We start from the raw sequence: 16,731 nt of genomic DNA, 5'->3' as shown, positions 1-16,731 counted from the left end.
ATTGAGATTGAGCCAAGTCTTAACTACATAAACCCGACGTCAACACGTAGTTACCCCTATCATAGGGGTTATCTATTTACATTGTGAGACTATGATAGCTCAATAAAAAATTTGTTAATATTTTTTTTTCTAGGTGTTCAAATATGAGAGGTGACTTGTGTACGTCGCTTTAAGATATGATACGACGTACGTAGAAATACTATGTAGGTTGACGTAGTTACTTAAATTATGTGTGACCAAATCAACCCCGGTTAGATAATGATATATGTATGTATGTAGTCTAATAAAAAAACAAAGGCAATGTAGAAATGACAATAAAGAATTGGCTAAGGTGTCAGACAAAGGAATGCAGAATGAAAGACCGGAACGGGGGAGGATTGCGGTGGGAAGGCCGAGATTTTGAAACCTCATCCATATGATCCATATGTAATAATTAGTGAAATAGTTAGATAAAGATAAAGAAAAGGAAGGGTTGGTGACGAGCCGGCCGGCGTGTCCGAAAGAGACATAGATAACAGGGCGACAGAGCTCCAAAATTTCTGTAGCTGAATGCTTAGAAGGGTTCTAGGATCGATTTTAGCTTGGCCAGAAGAAGTAATAGGAGGATAGAATTCGATGCACGTTGCCGTTTGGGTGGAGTTGATTTTGATTAGCTGCGCCACGTTAGCGAGGTACCCACTATACCACTAGAGCTAAATTGGAATACCTATTCCTACAAACCTACAAAACCTACTGGGTCATAGCGGTCTTTAGCGTACCTAGGTACATACTTGTCGAGTTTTAGTGACTACGCCGGAAGGTACATATGTATCTAGGCTGCTAGGTACATTACAGCTAGTGGACTTACTTGGTTTATGGTTTGCGTTGCACATATACCCCAGGCTTTTTGGTTATCCTGCGATCAACCTAAAAGACCAAGACGTTCCCCGGATTCCTAAGAGTCCCTACTTTTATTAACCTTCGATTCGCGACAAATCTTGAACTATTCCTATCCCCCTTAGACCCTTCTTCCTTTTTTATCCAGAAAATTTCCGGCAAAAAGAAAAAAGAGATGCGCAAGGGGAAGAAAACGTTTGAGTCGGAACGTCACGTGTGCGATACGGGAGGGCTCTAAGGTTTTCCAAGGGTTTGTTAGTTGGTTGCTTGGAGATAATAGCCTGACGAAAAAAAGGTTTCGATACTTGTAGCGCCGTGTTAAGGTGTCTAGGGAGAAGGACGAAAATAAACGGCCTCGACAATTACGCATCGCCTCCCAAGTCAAACATTCCCAAAAGAAAAGAAAAAAATACAAGGGAAAAAAAAAGAAGGAAATCCAATCCACCCAATTTCGCAAGAAAAGGAATCGTTTCACGCCTTTTTCAATTTATTCAACACATGCGACAACGACAAACAATATTAAAGAAACCAATCTGTTTCTAAACAGCTGAATGAGACGAAAAGGCAATTGTCGCACTCACCACCAACCACGGTCGCGGATCATGGCAAAGCAAGATGGTACGAGAAATGCAAGTCAGCCTGCCTTGCAGGTCATTGTGTTGGTAAGTCAATCTGTTTCATTACAATCTTCCGTTTCGAGATGCGCCCAGGTGTGGCAACGACGTTTAATTCGCCCTCCATGTCAGCATCGTTGCTTTGCATTACATATACACATACTTGCATCATGGGCCGCGACCATTTGGACGGGTGCGCGCAAGATCTCCGATCTAGGCTCCCAAGATCTTTCTGAGGTTGGACAAAGTGGTTAAGCGAATGGACGGATGATGAGCGAGCTCGTTCTCAATTCATTCAACATTTCCGCAGCCGATCGCAAAAGGACAGGGTATTTCTGCACAATCCATTGACATCCTTCGGTCGCGAAAAAGAATCTATTTCTGGAACTCGAGTCTCGGAATACTTGGGTTCCCCATTGTTTGTTTCCGATGAAGAAATAAGACAAAAAGTAGATTTTATTTCAAGAGCAAGGGTCAAAATTGGATCAGAAGAAGCAAAGCAGCGCAGCCTGCAGATGGTCTAAGAGAAAAGAAGAGGTCACGTGGATATCATCTGTTGATAGATCATTTACGGAGTATCTTCTCGGAGACAGTGACGTCACATGAGCCGACTTTATCCGACCTGCAGGTCTGCATTGTGCGACCTAACTCGGATTCCGCGGGTTAACAATGCGATTTATTGAGTTACTTATTAGGTACATAGGTACCATTGGAGCCTCGCCTACCCATGATTTTTCTTATCGAGCATTTTCAAAAATCGCATCAAAATATGACTAACATTTATTTGAATCTTAGGGCTCTGGCGGCGGACCGCAAGAACATAATGTTACCGCTCTTCTGGTAAGATCAATAAGATCTGGTTGGGGTCGGGGCTCTATAGTTGCCCTCGATGCTGGTGTTCATCTATCCGCGATCACTCGAATTCTCGAGGAGACGCAACCATCAGGACTCGGCGCCGAAATTGCGTTGCCACATGTCCTAGAATCAGGTCCTTTTAAGGGTATGGAAATTCACTCGCCATCCGCCTCTACCAACGCAGCACATGTAACGAAACATCTCATCGACGCATATCTAATCACACACCCCCATCTTGACCATATCAGTGGATTCGTCATCAACACTGCAGGTCTACCGGGAACGAGGCCGAAGCGACTCGCAGGATTACCCTCCACCATCTCCGCATTCAAGACCCATATCTTCAACAACGTTATCTGGCCTAATTTGTCAGATGAAAACAATGGCGCCGGGTTAGTAACCTACACGCGCCTCGTCGAGGGAGGTAGCCCGGCTCTTGGCGAAGGAGCCGGCAAGGGATACCTTGAGGTCAGTGATGACCTTACAGTCAAGGTTTTCAGCGTCAGCCATGGGCATTGTATGGAAAGACATACCCATCGAGGTTCTACGTCTTCTTCTCGCTTTGGTAGCATGGACATCTCAGCTATGCCGTCCCCAAGAGGTGTCCAGGGTAGTAACGCTGCTTCAGGACCGTCGTCTATTTTCCGACCGTCCAGTGTCGGACACACATCGGGGGTCCAAGAACGAGAGTCGATATGCGTTTATGATTCGAGTGCATACTTCATCCGAGATTCAATCAGTGGCCGTGAAGTTCTGATGTTCGGTGACGTGGAACCCGATAGTATCTCACTATCACCAAGAAACATTGGAGTCTGGCAAGAAGCTGCCCCGAGAATAGCTAAGGGAAATCTTGCGGCGATCTTCATCGAGTGTTCTTATGACGATAGCCAGACCGACGACCGATTATTCGGCCATTTGACACCGCGCTACATCATCCAGGAATTGAAGGCTCTCGCTGAAGAGGTTGAAACGGCTCGGCAGATTCTAGTTAAGCTCAAACCGAATAAGAAACGCAAGAGGGAACTGGAAGAGGCGAATAGAAGGACGAACCGAGCCACTGCTAGAGCTGGTGGAGACGACGGTCCCGTTTCGCCGAAGTCGATTCGACCGCGAGGAGGTTCAGGCTCGGCGTCAGTCCCTAGTGAGAATGGTTTTGACTCACCGCACACCGGAACCCCAGCCACAGAGATTGATTTCAAAGAGTATGAATCGAATATGACACCGGCATCTTTCACTAGTCCTCAGAAGGCAACCCATCCTCTCAGGGGCCTGAAGGTGGTTATCATCCACGTCAAGGAGAAGCTTAATGATGACGAACCGGCGAGAGATACGATATTGAACGAACTCCTAGCGCACGAAAGGGACGCTGAACTGGGTTGCGACTTCATCGTATCGAAAATGGGACAAAGTCTCATGTTTTGATTTCTGTTTCTATTGCATATACGACTAGGGGATGTTTCTTATCGATACGATATAGCACGAGGGCATGTGGCGCGTGGTGTTTGTATGTATGAGTTCTGTGCGACTTGTGTGAAATAAGGGCCTCGTTTGTTTCTTCTTTTTTTCTATCTGGTTAGACATGAGGCAACGGCGTTTTGAGGATTTTCTGTGAGCAGAGCAAGAGGTAATCTCTACCCATGTACTTTTGTCAGGCGTCAAGGTCTCGAATACCTAGGTCTTAGATGAGGATGCTCGGAGCACGATAATTTGAGGCGCAACAATACAATTAGGCGGCATGAAAATACCGTCAGTTACTTATTTATGTTTCGTCATCGGACATCTTGAAAGTTTTTAAAGTTCCTAATGTTTGTAATCATCTACTTATTATCTTGGGTGCTAATATCCTCCAGCTCGGAGCTTTTATTTTCTCCCCGGAGTATTTGAATTCGGCGACATTTCTTAGTCCTATGCCACCCAATATGTCCTAAATACTAGCATGTGAAGCGCTATATTACGAGGCCCCAATCCACTACGTCATTACGTGGCTATCGAAATGTACATATATGATATGATATCTGCATTTGACTTTCTTTTTAAATGTATGCAGGCTCCTCTAGACCGGTTACTACAGATGGCTAGAGCGGGAGGACCCTGCTACTCCGCGCCGCGACTTAGTAATTAATTCCGGTGCTCGGCTTTACTGTCGACTTGCAGACCGCATACTCTTATCGGACTCAACCGGGACACTCATTGATGAATGCATCCGTGTGTAACCGGTCAGAGGAAACGAAGCCTTTCTTAACAACCAATTATTTTATAATAATTCGCCTCATATAAGAAAGTGTTCAAAATCTAAGAGGGAAATGTATGATAACAAATCTCAACGTTAATTATCTCTTTTGAAAAAATTGGAGAATTTCGCTCCGATATACGCCGAAATCGTATCAAACGAAGTCACCAGCCTTGTTAAGGGGGAAAGTGTATTTATTCTGCCGCTATTCCAGCTTTATAATCATTATTCTCCCGGCTTTATAATCACTATTCACTCATGCCCCCGTCCTGTCTCAACTACTTAAACTTACCAATCCGCCTCTCTTTAAGACCAGCAACAATAACAACAGCACTCCGCAGCACCACCACTCGTTATAATAGTACCGATACTAGAACTCGCCTCGCCAAAATGTCCGTCTCAACCAAGCAAGAGGCTGAGATCAAGCGGAACCCGCACCCAGACTTCAAGAAAGTTGAAGCCTCGCGCCCGGACTGGGACAAATCCTCACAATTCCACTACACAAAAACCGCAGAACCATCATGGGCCTTCGGCTCCGGCGCCAACACCCTGAGCGACCCAACCGCGGCGAGTAAAAAACACATCACCATCGACCCATACGCACCAGGGCGTCCCGCGCCGTTCAACTACAAGCTACTAATCAGCGGCATCGTGCCGCGGCCCATTGGTTTCCTATCCACGGTATCATCCGAAGCCAGCGACCCAGCATCCCAAAAAATAGACGATTTGAACTTAGCACCGTTCTCATATTTCAATATGGTCAATCACGACCCTCCGCTTTTCGTCATCGGTTTCTCGTCCGACCCCGCGAACCCAAAGGATTCCCTGCGTAATCTACTCGCGCGACGTGAAGGTGTGGTTAACATCATCGGCGAGGACTTCATCGAAGCCGCGAACGCGACAAGTGTGGATGCACCGCCCGGCGCTTCGGAATGGGCTGTTTCGGGCTTAACCCCGGTTTTTGACTGTGAGGATGTTAAGGCCCCGCGCGTGGCCGAGGCTGTGTTTAGTGTGGAGTGTAAATTGGAGAGCGCGCGTGAGTGGGAGAGTAGGGCTACGCCGGGGAAGAAGACTGGGTGTATGGTTGTGCTTGAAGGCACTAAGTTTTGGGTTCGTGAGGATGCTATTAATGAGGAGCGTAACTTGATCGACCCTGCGGTGTTGAAGCCTGTTAGTAGGTTGGGAGGTATTACGTATGGGCGGCTGACCGAGGCTCTTGAGATCCCTAGGCCAAGGTTTAAGGAGGATGTTGGTGGACCTGAGGGGTATGAGGAGTTGAAGAAAAAGAGAGGTGATGCTTCGAAATGAAGTGATGGATTGCCTCCAGGGCCAATGGCCCCGTGGGGTTATTTATGGCGCACTTCGCCCATTCTATATACTAGAAGAGACAATACTAGACCAGAACTTGAGGAATATACTTAAAGACTAGAACTGTGGCTCGATATTCCATCTGTACGTATGTGTTACACGGAGTGTAAGGAAGATGACGTATCAAGTAGGACAGCTACGGGTGCATGAAAAGGTCGACCTAATCTCAACAGCGTGACAGTATGTTCCACATTAGTCTAGATGCTTCTTCGAGGACATCGCTCTTCTTGCTTTCAAGGAATGATCGCGTCTCGCCGTGAGAGGAATTACCGTGTATACCTGACGTATGGCTATACAATACCAAGCGAGGCGATTGGACTAAGCTAGGTCTATAATAGAACTACCTAGGCACAAACCCAGCCGCTATTTCGGATTATGCGGGGGATCATCCGGGGTCATAGAAGTTAGTTGTGGGGGAATGGGGTTAGAGCTTCTTAGAGCTTGCCTCTAACTCCTAATGAAGCTTTGGGGCTTATTACATTGCAAGATTTTGATTACCCAGGTGTATGCCAAGTATTATTTAGTTCACATTTGGACAATTCAAATACTTAGCACCGCTATAATATCAACCGACTTACCGGGATATTCAGGGGTTTATAGGGGAACCCCACAGATCATCCACCTATCGCCATGAGTTACTACCCGGTATCTTGGTTCGGTTCTTGGCTTCGTGATGTTACCATCCCGAACTTAAAGGATCTCCAAATTTAATATAAGAATTATGTATATACCCAGTTAGTAAGGAAAACCTCATCTACTGTCCACTTGATAGGTGCACGCAGCTTCAGCTGTTGGGTCTAGGTCACATTGACATACCTAATTCAGTCATCATCATACGGTATTGTCAAGATGTGGGTTACCTCAGTCAGCTCCCTCCTTGCAGCTCTTGCACTCCTTCATCCAGCGCTCGCGACGAAGCATGACAAGATCCCCTCTCGTCCGAATGTGGTTCCCGGTCCCTACAATGCTGGCAACGCATCGCTACCTTCACCACCACGCGACAAGGACCGATATTGCCACGTGAAGCAAGGATGCCATGCGGGTCGCGATGATGCGCCATACATCCTCAAGGCTCTGCAAGAGTGTAATAACGGTGGCACTGTCGTGTTCGATAAGTCGTACCAGATCGGGTCACCCCTAGATCTTAGGTTTCTTAAGCACATTGACCTTGTCATCACCGGTGATATCTCCTTCGACGACTCGGATGTGTACTACTGGCAAAACAACAGCTTCAAGTACACATTTCAGAACCAAAGTGTGTTTTGGAAGATAGGCGGAGAAGATGTGAATATTTATGGCGATCTGACCCTAGAGGAGGGTAAGAGTGTCATTGACGGGAGAGGCGAGGCATACTGGAAAGCGATTCAGACAGACAAAGCCGTAAGTTAATTCTAAGTGCATCTGTTTGGTACATTAAATCAAGGGTTTATGTTAACATTAATAAATTACAGCTATTGCGACCTATGCTCTTCGCGATCGATGGATTGAAAGGAGGTACTATGTCGAACTTGCGAATGCGCAACCCACCGAATGTGACTTACCCCCTTATGAACCCCTAGCTTCTGAAGACCTCTAATCATCGCACCTGTAGTGGTTCAACGTCATTGCGAATAGCTCTGATATAATCATCAGCAATATGGACCTCCGTGCAGAGGTAGATCCCCCATGTCGAGAAGAGCTGGATAGCCATTAACATGTGTGTAGTCATTGAATGGCACGAAAATTGCCAATTCGGATGGCTGGGACACCTATCGTTCAGACCGAGTGGTTATCCAAGATTCATATATCCACAACACAGATGGTACGAAGGATTCATCCATTAAGTGTCTCGAAACTTGCTAATATTCGAAGATTGCGTTTCTTTCAAGCCAAATAGCACCAACATCGTCATCCAAAACCTCGAGTGCATTGGCTCACACGGCATCAGCATTGGTTCTATCGGCCAATACCCAAATGAAACGGACATTGTTGAGAACTTATATATCTACAACATCTCCATGACTAACGCTAGCGATTTCGCTAGAATAAAAGTATGGCCTGGTGTACAGACTAACTTTCAGACCAACCTCGCTGGTGGAGGAGGAACTGGTTACGTTCGAAATGTCACATACGATCTCTTGCATAGCATCAATAACGACAGAGCGATCACTATCACGCAGTGCTATGGTCAGAGCAACAAGACGTTATGTAACGAGTATCCGGTAAGTCAAATACTATCTAGTTAATACGTTAAGACTGTTTCTAACGCTAAGTGTAGGCCAACTTGACTATCGAAGATGTTACCATGAAGAATATTTACGGAACGACATCCGCAAAATTAGATCCAGAAGCGGGCACACTTGTTTGCAGCGCCCCAGACGTAAGCACAAGGGCCCCAAACATGCACATAAGAAAAATGCTAAAAATTATTTGGTACTAGCGATGCAATAATATCAGAGTGGAAAACATCACAGTCAAGGTACCTAGCGGGGAGCCACCCGTATACGAGTGCAGGAACATGGAAAACGATCTATTGAAACTCACCTGTATCGCGGAATCTGATGAGAATCGGGATACTTCACAAGGATAGGAGAGCGTTATTTGTTAAACATGTTGCATATTTGCTATGGGTGCGGTAGATGCGGCTTCGAGGATCAGCCCCTTAAGTACGATCCGGGTCCGTTCATAAATAGGGGTAACACCCACTCAGGTAGTAACTTACGCCGCCCCCAGATTCATCGCTAAAACCTTAATCACTTATCTCGTATCTTAGTCCACTCTTCAATCCACTTGCGCAGCTAGTATCAGCGCCGCGTATCGTACATTGTTTGGGCCGATGTAAGTCAGGACGTCTGGATCAAAGTCACAATGCGCCAAGCTGCCCCACGAGCCACCAGGTGGTTTAGTTGCTTGTAATTTGAGGTTAGTTTCACTTGAATAAGAGTTCAAAGGGATGGTAGAGCTCATTTATATCGGCCGGCCGTCTGTTAGGTAAGGGATCTATTACTTATCAGCTCACAAATAGGGGTAATATAACTCGGGCTTCACAGTTTCCAACTTTGCAGAACGCATTAAGGTCAGTATGTATCTTTAATTAACAAAATAACTCAACTCTTATTCTTCTACATTTTACCTACGACCGTTGGAGCGATTCTGGTGGTGTAAGGTGCATTGACCACAGATGCTGCCTGCGGAGGCTACCATGACGGCGCAATAGCACTCACGATGATTGCAAGCACATTTATACATGAGATTCCTATGGTCGCGAAGGCCGGTACTCCCGAAGGTATAGGAAGCCATTATAACTTGAGACGCTTGAACGTTTACGTAAAGTTGCTTAGGCGGATTGCTAATATGCCTTGTAGTAGGTATTAGATCGTCGTATTGGTGGATGTTGAATTATTCTCTTGACGCTACCACTCCCATAAATTTGGTCTTTTGGTCGGGTTAATATAGGCGAGTAGACACTGTTATTCTAGGAAGGTTTCCCTTGTACATATTACCTTGTTCAAAACAATGCGATTGTGTTAACTGTTCCATCGCATCGTCGTAGATATGAAAGGATGCGGTACGCGAATAAGACTATTGTATGGTTTATTGTTGGCGATAGGTCGTGGGTTTGAGAAATCGTCGGCCTTTCCTTATCGGATCTAAATCGATCGACTGAAAGGGATGGTTTCGCATCCGCATAACATCTAAGAATTTGCGGCCATGCTGCTCATTGCCCATGTGTATGGGTTTGGCCAAGCGATTTGGTCCAAGTAGGTAGGTAGCAACGCGTAGGTACATATTGCTAGGATTTGAGACACGGCGATATTCCCAGGTGGAAAAACGCCAATTTGATCTTTCTTTTCATTGTTCCAGCAATGATATCATGGTGGCTATCTTTGTCTCTGCTTTATTTTGAGCTTTGTTAGCTCAAAGTTCAAATGCCTTGTTGTGGAGGAGTGTCGTTCAATACCTAGGTAGGCATCTGGTTTTATGTTACCCCTGATGCGACGTTGGATGCCACTACGGCATTGGTGCCTTTTTAGGGGAGCATTGAGAACCACAAATCCTACCACAACGCTGGCGGATTCTTAAGTGGTTACTGGTGCACCGCATTTATCCGGCGGAATGTTAACAAAGGTTGCGGCTAATACTACCCCCGATATGTACGGGGAGTAGGTGGGCCCCGTATACCGTTGTCGTACCGCCCGAGATCCAATTTAACGCGGATGATTCTCTGGGGAACTAGAATCAACCAACGGCCTATATATTCTGGAGTTTATCCCATGGCTTCTGTTTTGTTGTTCGCCGTGCTCAACACAGGTTCTCGACTCAAGTTCTCAATAGCAACAAAATAGCCTCTCGTCATCATGCGTTTGTCAAAAGCATCTTCGTTGTTCCTTGTGGCCGCAACTTGCGCCGAGGCTGCGACAACAATCATTCCCAACACGAGCTTCAACTCTCAGTCCGCCTTCGATGCTGAGTGGAGCTACAACTATCCGTGGGGAACCGACCACAATGGTGCCGCCCGCATGGATCAGAGTCAAGTCGGGTTATCTGGTGGAGTGTTGACCTTAACCGCTACCCCGAAATCTGGGCTTGGGGGTAGCCTCAAGTACTTGTCTGGTGCAATCCACAGCAAGGATAAATTCACCGTCGCTAAAGGTGGCGGTTATGACTTTACTGGCGAGTTCAAGGCAACAACAACCAAGGGTACTTGGCCGGCATTCTGGCTGAACGCGGCCTCAGGCTGGCCCCCAGAGATCGACATGGCTGAGTGGAAGGGCTCAGGAAAGATCTCATTCAACACGTTCAACACTTCATCATCCGTCACTGCTAAGGATGTGAACTATCCCAGCCCGGGAAATTTCCACTCTATCAAGTGCGAGATTCGTGATGTCAATGGGAAAGATATTTCCGTCAAGTTTTACCTGGACGGTTCCCTAGTTACGACTCAATACGGAGGTGACTATATCGGAAAAGCGCAGTACCTGTACGCCCCCACACCCCCCAAGTTGTCCTTAAAGATAGAGTGTTGCTAACAAGGTCGTCGGCATATAGCATCATCAACTTGCAGATGGAAGGCTCCTCTGGGTCACCAGGTCCCACTGGTAGTAAGTACTTATTTCCAAACTTGGGTACATAATCCTGGAACTCTTGACTAATGATATGAATGATTAGACACTCAGTACCAGGTACGCAACCTGCAGGCTGTAAGCTACAACCCTTGATTGGGTGAGTAAGGGTACTTGCGCTAGTCCGACAGGTTTTTACTTGGATGGCGGTTATTAGACTGCGATCTGAGGTTTTTCCCCTAGTTGGCAGCGAGAGGAAAATAAGGCGTTGACCGGTGTGGAGGGATTTCTCATGTAACTGGAGATTGTAGTTTTGCTTCTGCTTGTACAGTAGTGGAGTGTGGGGGTGTGTAGGGGTGTGGATGAAGTTATATAAAAGCAAAAATTGTGAAATTTATGATAAAATGAACAGTTACTAGCATAAAGTTGTTCATTATGTAGGATAACGAAGCCGCGTACAAGGACCAGGGCGATACTTGGGTATTTGCGGAAGGACCGAGCACATGCACAAATGTAAATGTATTTTCATCATGAGTACTTCCTGCGGGCTGAATCTTGTCATATGCACGACTATCATGTTCTTGTAGATTAATTGTGATGGAGGGGTTTTTATTTTGGTTAAAGCTGAATGAGGTAGGTGGGCTGTGTAGATGTGTGGGGGAAATACATGTACTTAATTGACGGGTAGGCGCATCAATAGGTGACATCCTGCTTTCCTGCTTCCTCCCGCGCGAGTATCACTGGCTGCTAATTACTGGCTCCATCCTTGTTCACTAACCCGCTGAAACTAGCTTTGCACTACCACACCACCAATTGTTCGCCTCCAATGTTCGATAAAGTTGTTCGTTTGCGATGACGGGTGACTGCGATGGAATTGAGAAGACGGAAGTCTCGTTCGACTCAAACAAAATACAGTGGCCTCTATCCTTTTCCTTGACGCCACCTCTGACAGGTGTTCCCCCACGTCGATGGTGGAGTCTTTCTCATTACCGTGGACCTAACAACCAACCTATCCGAATATTATACAGTAGCTCTAGGCCTCATTCCGAGGTTATTGCACAAGGCTTTCTCAACGAGCCTGTCTTAGGTTTCGATATGGAATGGCCTTGGGATCCTAAGAATAAGGACAAGTACACTCGACTCAGTACGTACCTATGTACCCAGTATCTACGACTGGCTCTTCTTATTTCCTTGTCCTTCGGCGCCGTCCCGTCTGGCAGCTCGGATTTCCTAATCGAGCCCGTTTGATAGATGTGCCTAGACGGCTATTTACTGACTAACCTTTACAGAAGATAAGGTTGCATTGATACAGATTGCATGTGAACGGAAAGTAGCATTGTTTCATATTGCATTGCATGATGGGCAGACAACCGAAGAACTTATTGCCCCTTCGTTACGCCACATTATCGAATCCGAAAATATCCTCAAGACCGGTGTAGCTATACTGAATGCAGATTTTAGAAGGCTCAAGGAACATTTCCACCTACAACCTCGAGGCGCTTTTGAACTAAGCCATTTGCATCGTGTGCTCACCTTCGAGTCGCACAGATCTCAACTTTGCTCTCTTTCGAAACAGACTGAGTGCCACCTTGGTTTACCTCTCTACAAGGGAAGTGTTCGGTCGAGCAATTGGAGTGCACCATTAGATGACAATCAAAGAGCATATGCCGCTGATGATGCTTATGCGTGTTATATGCTTTTCCATTGCATGAATGCGAAGCGTTTGCAGATGGATCCAATTCCACCCTTACCGAAACTAGCTGAGTCACAGTCATCTTCAGCAATGGAGCCTGCCGCTTCTGTGCAACCTGAATCTTCAGGAGATGATGCTGCACTAGCTCTTAGGAAGTTATTAGAAGCCCAAAAACTAAAGCCGCGCAAGGATACACACGTTGAGGAAACAAAAATAAAAACACCTACCACACCGAAAGAAAGGCAGCATCACGTACAAGAGAAAACAGAGTATGGGAAGAGCCCTGTGAGAAACCCAGTGCCAGAGCCATCACCCAGGATTTATAGCGAACTGGTTTCACATCGCAAGGAGTTGGCTAAAACCTTGAATTATGCGCCTTACATTATAGCAACAAATAAGATGCTAGAAGCTCTGGCTACATACCGCCCGTCAAACAGGAGTGAACTGGCAAAGATACGCGGGATTGGTGCACGTGAAGTTGAAGAATATGGTGACGAGTGGCTACAAATCATCGCGAAAGACCTCGCTGAACATCCCGAGGAGACTCGGTCGCCATTACAGCCTATCACCCCGAATCGACGCGTCAGAGAAAAACGAAATAACCACAAGCCGATGGATCCTACCCTAACCCAGGAACTTTTTCAACGATTATCAGAACACCGCAAGGCCTGTGCTGCTACTAATAAGTGGGCGGCTTTTCGAGTTGCTTCCAACTCAACTCTTAATGATCTCGTTCAAAGTCGTCCGTCGAACGAAGAAGAGCTCCTGCGTGTTGAAGGCATAGGAAAGCACAAGGCATCCCTATATGGCCCCGATTGGCTTCGAATAATTTCGGAATTTGAGGCCAAGCATGACCTTCAGCCTGAGAGTTCCCATCTCGCTAGGAATACGCCATTAACTCACCCTCAATATCAGATCCAGTCAGAGTCAGATTCCGAACCCGAATTCGAGCACCAGCCAAGCGAACACCCCTCAAAGCGTATGCGGGTTAGGAATATTGGCCGCTCGAAAGAAATTATCCTAACAAAGCCCCTTCTAAGCAGTAATCCATCTCTAGAACTCGCAGATGCTCTATTTAAGGCCGGCGAAGCATCTATTGAGAAGGATAGGGTTGAGCATGACGACAGCTACGAGTCGACACTGGAAGTATCAATGACCGCTTCCATATCGCTGAAACGTAAACGAACTGATGACGCAACATCTCCTTCCAAGGCAATACATACTTCACCTTCATCTCCCTCCCCGAACCCCATCTTGAACTCAATCACTACTCCTACGCCAACTGATCCACCTATAGAAGTGGCGCCCCCGCCCCAGCGATTGAGTTGGCAGCAACAATTGTTGCGGAGGAAGCTTGACGCTTGTGTCAAGAGTGTTATATGGGCGACGAATCCAAAACATACACAGCCGATAGTTTCTGAGGACACGCTTCATTGCCTTGTTACGACACTACCTCAGACGCTTGACGAGTTTCATAAAGTCCCGGGTATTCAGTATTTCATCCAGGCTTGTCAGAGGGTGAACAAGGACCTTTGGTCGACTTTCTCCAAGTGGATTGAAGTCCAGGGGCTTGTGAAGAGTTCATCGACAAGTGGGCAGTGAGAGCGATGTATTAATCGGCTCCTAGTGGTGGCTTGGTACTGCTTACTATTGCCGAGCGACACAGGCTACGAAGATTTAGGAAGTTTTTCGTGTCTAGAATGTCCATTGAGTCACCTAGTGGGCTGGCTACTCCATGATGGGAGTCACAGGCGGATATGTTGGCAATATGAAGGAGCCTTTGACCGAAAACACCAATTGGTTTCATATGAGTTGAATGAGAAATGAGGATATGAGACGGGTTCATAATATACCCTAGCATGTTTTGAACGGAATGGTTGGGATTTAAGGCGTTTGTTCTACTTGCTTTAGGGAACCGTAAATAGGCGTTCAAATCATCGGGATTTATTCTGAATCAATATATACCAATTCATATATAATAACACCAGCCTCTACTTAATACATCTAACATAACGACGGGTAGGAGAATGCGATCATTCTATACAGAATACGGATTAGACGTCATGACACTTGCAGGCCCATGTCCGAAGAGGCTAGTTCTCCGACGGAGGAACGTGAGGGCAGGATCCCGTCGAAGGCGCCATGTGCGTGCTAATCTCCATCGGTATATAGGGAGTAAGCAAGGTAGCAGCGCAGAGTACCATTGCTATTTAAACGAAGCTTTGAGACAGACCATTTATGTTGTGGATTACCTATTAATAGCTGAATATCACACGCTAGATCCTTAGAATAATAACCTAATCTTGATTTGAAGAATGATGCTATCTTAGGGGAGTGCGGGTTGTTGATGTTTACTGTAGTATGCGAGCAGTGTTGATTACTTACATAGCTTTTATAGAGTAGTTCTCCATTCGTATATTTATTTCGAGGTGTGAAATAGACATGGGTGCTGAATTAATAATTACCGTAGTGTTTAGAATTCTCATAATCCAAAAATGTAGATATCTTTACTGAGCAGAGCTCTCGCCGGGATCTGAAGTAGTATGCAGTTTGGGTAGTATCGCAGGAGAGAAGCTATACCATGAACGAAAGTGGCACAGTTTTTTTTCTTTCGCTTGGTAACGGGTATACGACCTTACCCCTAAATACAAATAAATATCTTTAAGGTCCTAGGACCTCGCTTTTTCCTTCCAGGTCCGTCGATTTGCCGAGCGGTGCGGTGCGATGCATTCGATGCTGGAAGCCAGTCCTGTCAACCACGGGATGGAGGTCGCTCCGGACCGTACCCTGCCTGAGGTTTATTACCAGCAGTACCCCCAGTATAAACCCTACGAGGAGTCGCAGCATATACAACAGGCTCAATTGGCGGCGCATAATGGAGGTACAACGCAGGGAACTGAGATTAGTCGGTTGAAGAGGACGACGTTTTGGTTGTTGGTGGCGTTGATAGCTGTGATGGCGCTAGCGCTTGGGTTAGGTACGGGGTTGGGATTGGGGTTAAGGAATAATAACAGCCAGAAAAGCACAGGTAGGACTATCTATGGGAAGAGATCATTTAGTAGACTAAGCGGTTCTAATACTTCACTTAGGCACAGCTGTAGAAAGCGTATCCGGGTCGACTTCAGCACCAGCCGCCGCCTCCACGACATCCTCATCCACAACCGACGGAGCGACAAGTACCACAGCTAGCAGTACGAGTACGAGCACAAGCAGCAGCACACAATCCGCCGCCGAAGCCACACCGACGTCACTAATAGACTCTGGCTGTCCTGGCACGAACGGAAGCACACTCACGCAATCGCAGTCATCGATAACTTACAACGTGTATTGCAACAGCGACCTGACGGGAAGCGACCTCGCGTCATTAGTAGTCAACTCACTTGAAGAGTGTCTTACGGTCTGCGACTCATTGAATTGGACGCAGAAGCGTAAAGACGTGGGATCGGTCTGGAACGAGCAGGGCGTAGTTGGCCAAACTGCTGGTACATGCTGGTGTAAAGGTGGTAATAGCATTAAAGTCACAGCGAAGCCTGGCATTGTGGTCGCGAGTCCGGTACCCCAGTAGATTGGCTTGGGATAATGAGACTGCCTGAAAAATTGACGGATCTCCGGAGTTGGCTTTTCATGAGGCGTTTGGATGAGCTGCTGATACAGTGTATACAGCATATCGTCGACTATAGGATTCTTCCTGACCTTCTGACGCGACCGAATTATTTTGGTTGCTATACTTCATGTATTGAAATATAATAGCTATATGCTAGATGAATTGTATATAATAAACCGAAGTAAAAGAATGTCGATTGGGACAATTCGTATGAGAAGAGCAGCTGTATTCTGAGTTGTTGGTGATAGGATTGAATACTTATACGTGTGCATAATTTCAGCATAAAATTAATACAATTGATCACTGCAAGAACTAGTTGACAGCTGCTAGCTTAGATGGCCAGCTGACAATCGCATAGGTGGGTTCCAAGGTTGTACACACTGATAAGATAAAGAATTATTTTGAGCGCCGCGGGATGTTTCGCTATCGATAATAATTTCTTAACATTT

General features: G+C 46.3%; 6 protein-coding genes across 6 annotated transcripts; all 6 read left to right on the top strand.

Annotated features, from left to right (window-relative positions):
- The first annotated feature begins 1,107 nt into the window (after positions 1-1,107).
- F4822DRAFT_385282 (cAMP phosphodiesterases class-II-domain-containing protein) lies at positions 1,108-4,340 on the top strand. The gene is made up of 3 exons (XM_051456617.1): positions 1,108-1,126; positions 1,172-1,538; positions 2,286-4,340. The coding sequence occupies exons 2-3, from the start codon at positions 1,428-1,430 to the stop codon at positions 3,765-3,767; spliced, it is 1,593 nt and encodes a 530-aa protein (XP_051319401.1). The 5' UTR covers positions 1,108-1,126; positions 1,172-1,427; the 3' UTR covers positions 3,768-4,340.
- On the top strand, positions 4,336-6,357 carry F4822DRAFT_385280 (uncharacterized protein). Its single transcript, XM_051456616.1, has one exon. It carries the CDS (start codon positions 4,834-4,836, stop codon positions 5,881-5,883), a length of 1,050 nt encoding a protein of 349 aa, XP_051319400.1. The 5' UTR covers positions 4,336-4,833; the 3' UTR covers positions 5,884-6,357.
- Positions 6,358-6,685: 328 nt separating this feature from the next.
- Positions 6,686-8,608, top strand: F4822DRAFT_18942 (glycoside hydrolase family 28 protein). The gene is made up of 7 exons (XM_051453534.1): positions 6,686-7,323; positions 7,395-7,475; positions 7,535-7,597; positions 7,648-7,744; positions 7,795-8,144; positions 8,201-8,302; positions 8,363-8,608. The coding sequence occupies exons 1-7, from the start codon at positions 6,793-6,795 to the stop codon at positions 8,510-8,512; spliced, it is 1,374 nt and encodes a 457-aa protein (XP_051319399.1). The 5' UTR covers positions 6,686-6,792; the 3' UTR covers positions 8,513-8,608.
- Positions 8,609-9,751: 1,143 nt separating this feature from the next.
- Positions 9,752-11,247, top strand: F4822DRAFT_18954 (glycoside hydrolase family 16 protein). The gene is made up of 3 exons (XM_051453537.1): positions 9,752-10,903; positions 10,972-11,024; positions 11,092-11,247. Exons 1-3 carry the CDS (start codon positions 10,281-10,283, stop codon positions 11,139-11,141), a joined length of 726 nt encoding a protein of 241 aa, XP_051319398.1. The 5' UTR covers positions 9,752-10,280; the 3' UTR covers positions 11,142-11,247.
- A 989-nt stretch (positions 11,248-12,236) lies between these two features.
- F4822DRAFT_385268 (HRDC-domain-containing protein) lies at positions 12,237-14,759 on the top strand. The gene has a single exon (XM_051456615.1). The coding sequence runs from the start codon at positions 12,679-12,681 to the stop codon at positions 14,278-14,280; it is 1,602 nt and encodes a 533-aa protein (XP_051319397.1). The 5' UTR covers positions 12,237-12,678; the 3' UTR covers positions 14,281-14,759.
- A 318-nt stretch (positions 14,760-15,077) lies between these two features.
- F4822DRAFT_385266 (uncharacterized protein) lies at positions 15,078-16,622 on the top strand. The gene is made up of 2 exons (XM_051456614.1): positions 15,078-15,706; positions 15,768-16,622. Exons 1-2 carry the CDS (start codon positions 15,403-15,405, stop codon positions 16,241-16,243), a joined length of 780 nt encoding a protein of 259 aa, XP_051319396.1. The 5' UTR covers positions 15,078-15,402; the 3' UTR covers positions 16,244-16,622.
- Positions 16,623-16,731: the final 109 nt, after the last annotated feature.

This window comes from Hypoxylon trugodes, assembly GCF_022578975.1.
Source record: "Hypoxylon trugodes strain CBS 135444 unplaced genomic scaffold F4822scaffold_1, whole genome shotgun sequence".
Taxonomy (NCBI): Eukaryota; Fungi; Ascomycota; class Sordariomycetes; order Xylariales; family Hypoxylaceae; genus Hypoxylon; species Hypoxylon trugodes.
Note: the sequence above shows the minus strand (reverse complement) of the source record. Positions and strands in the feature narration are given on the sequence as shown.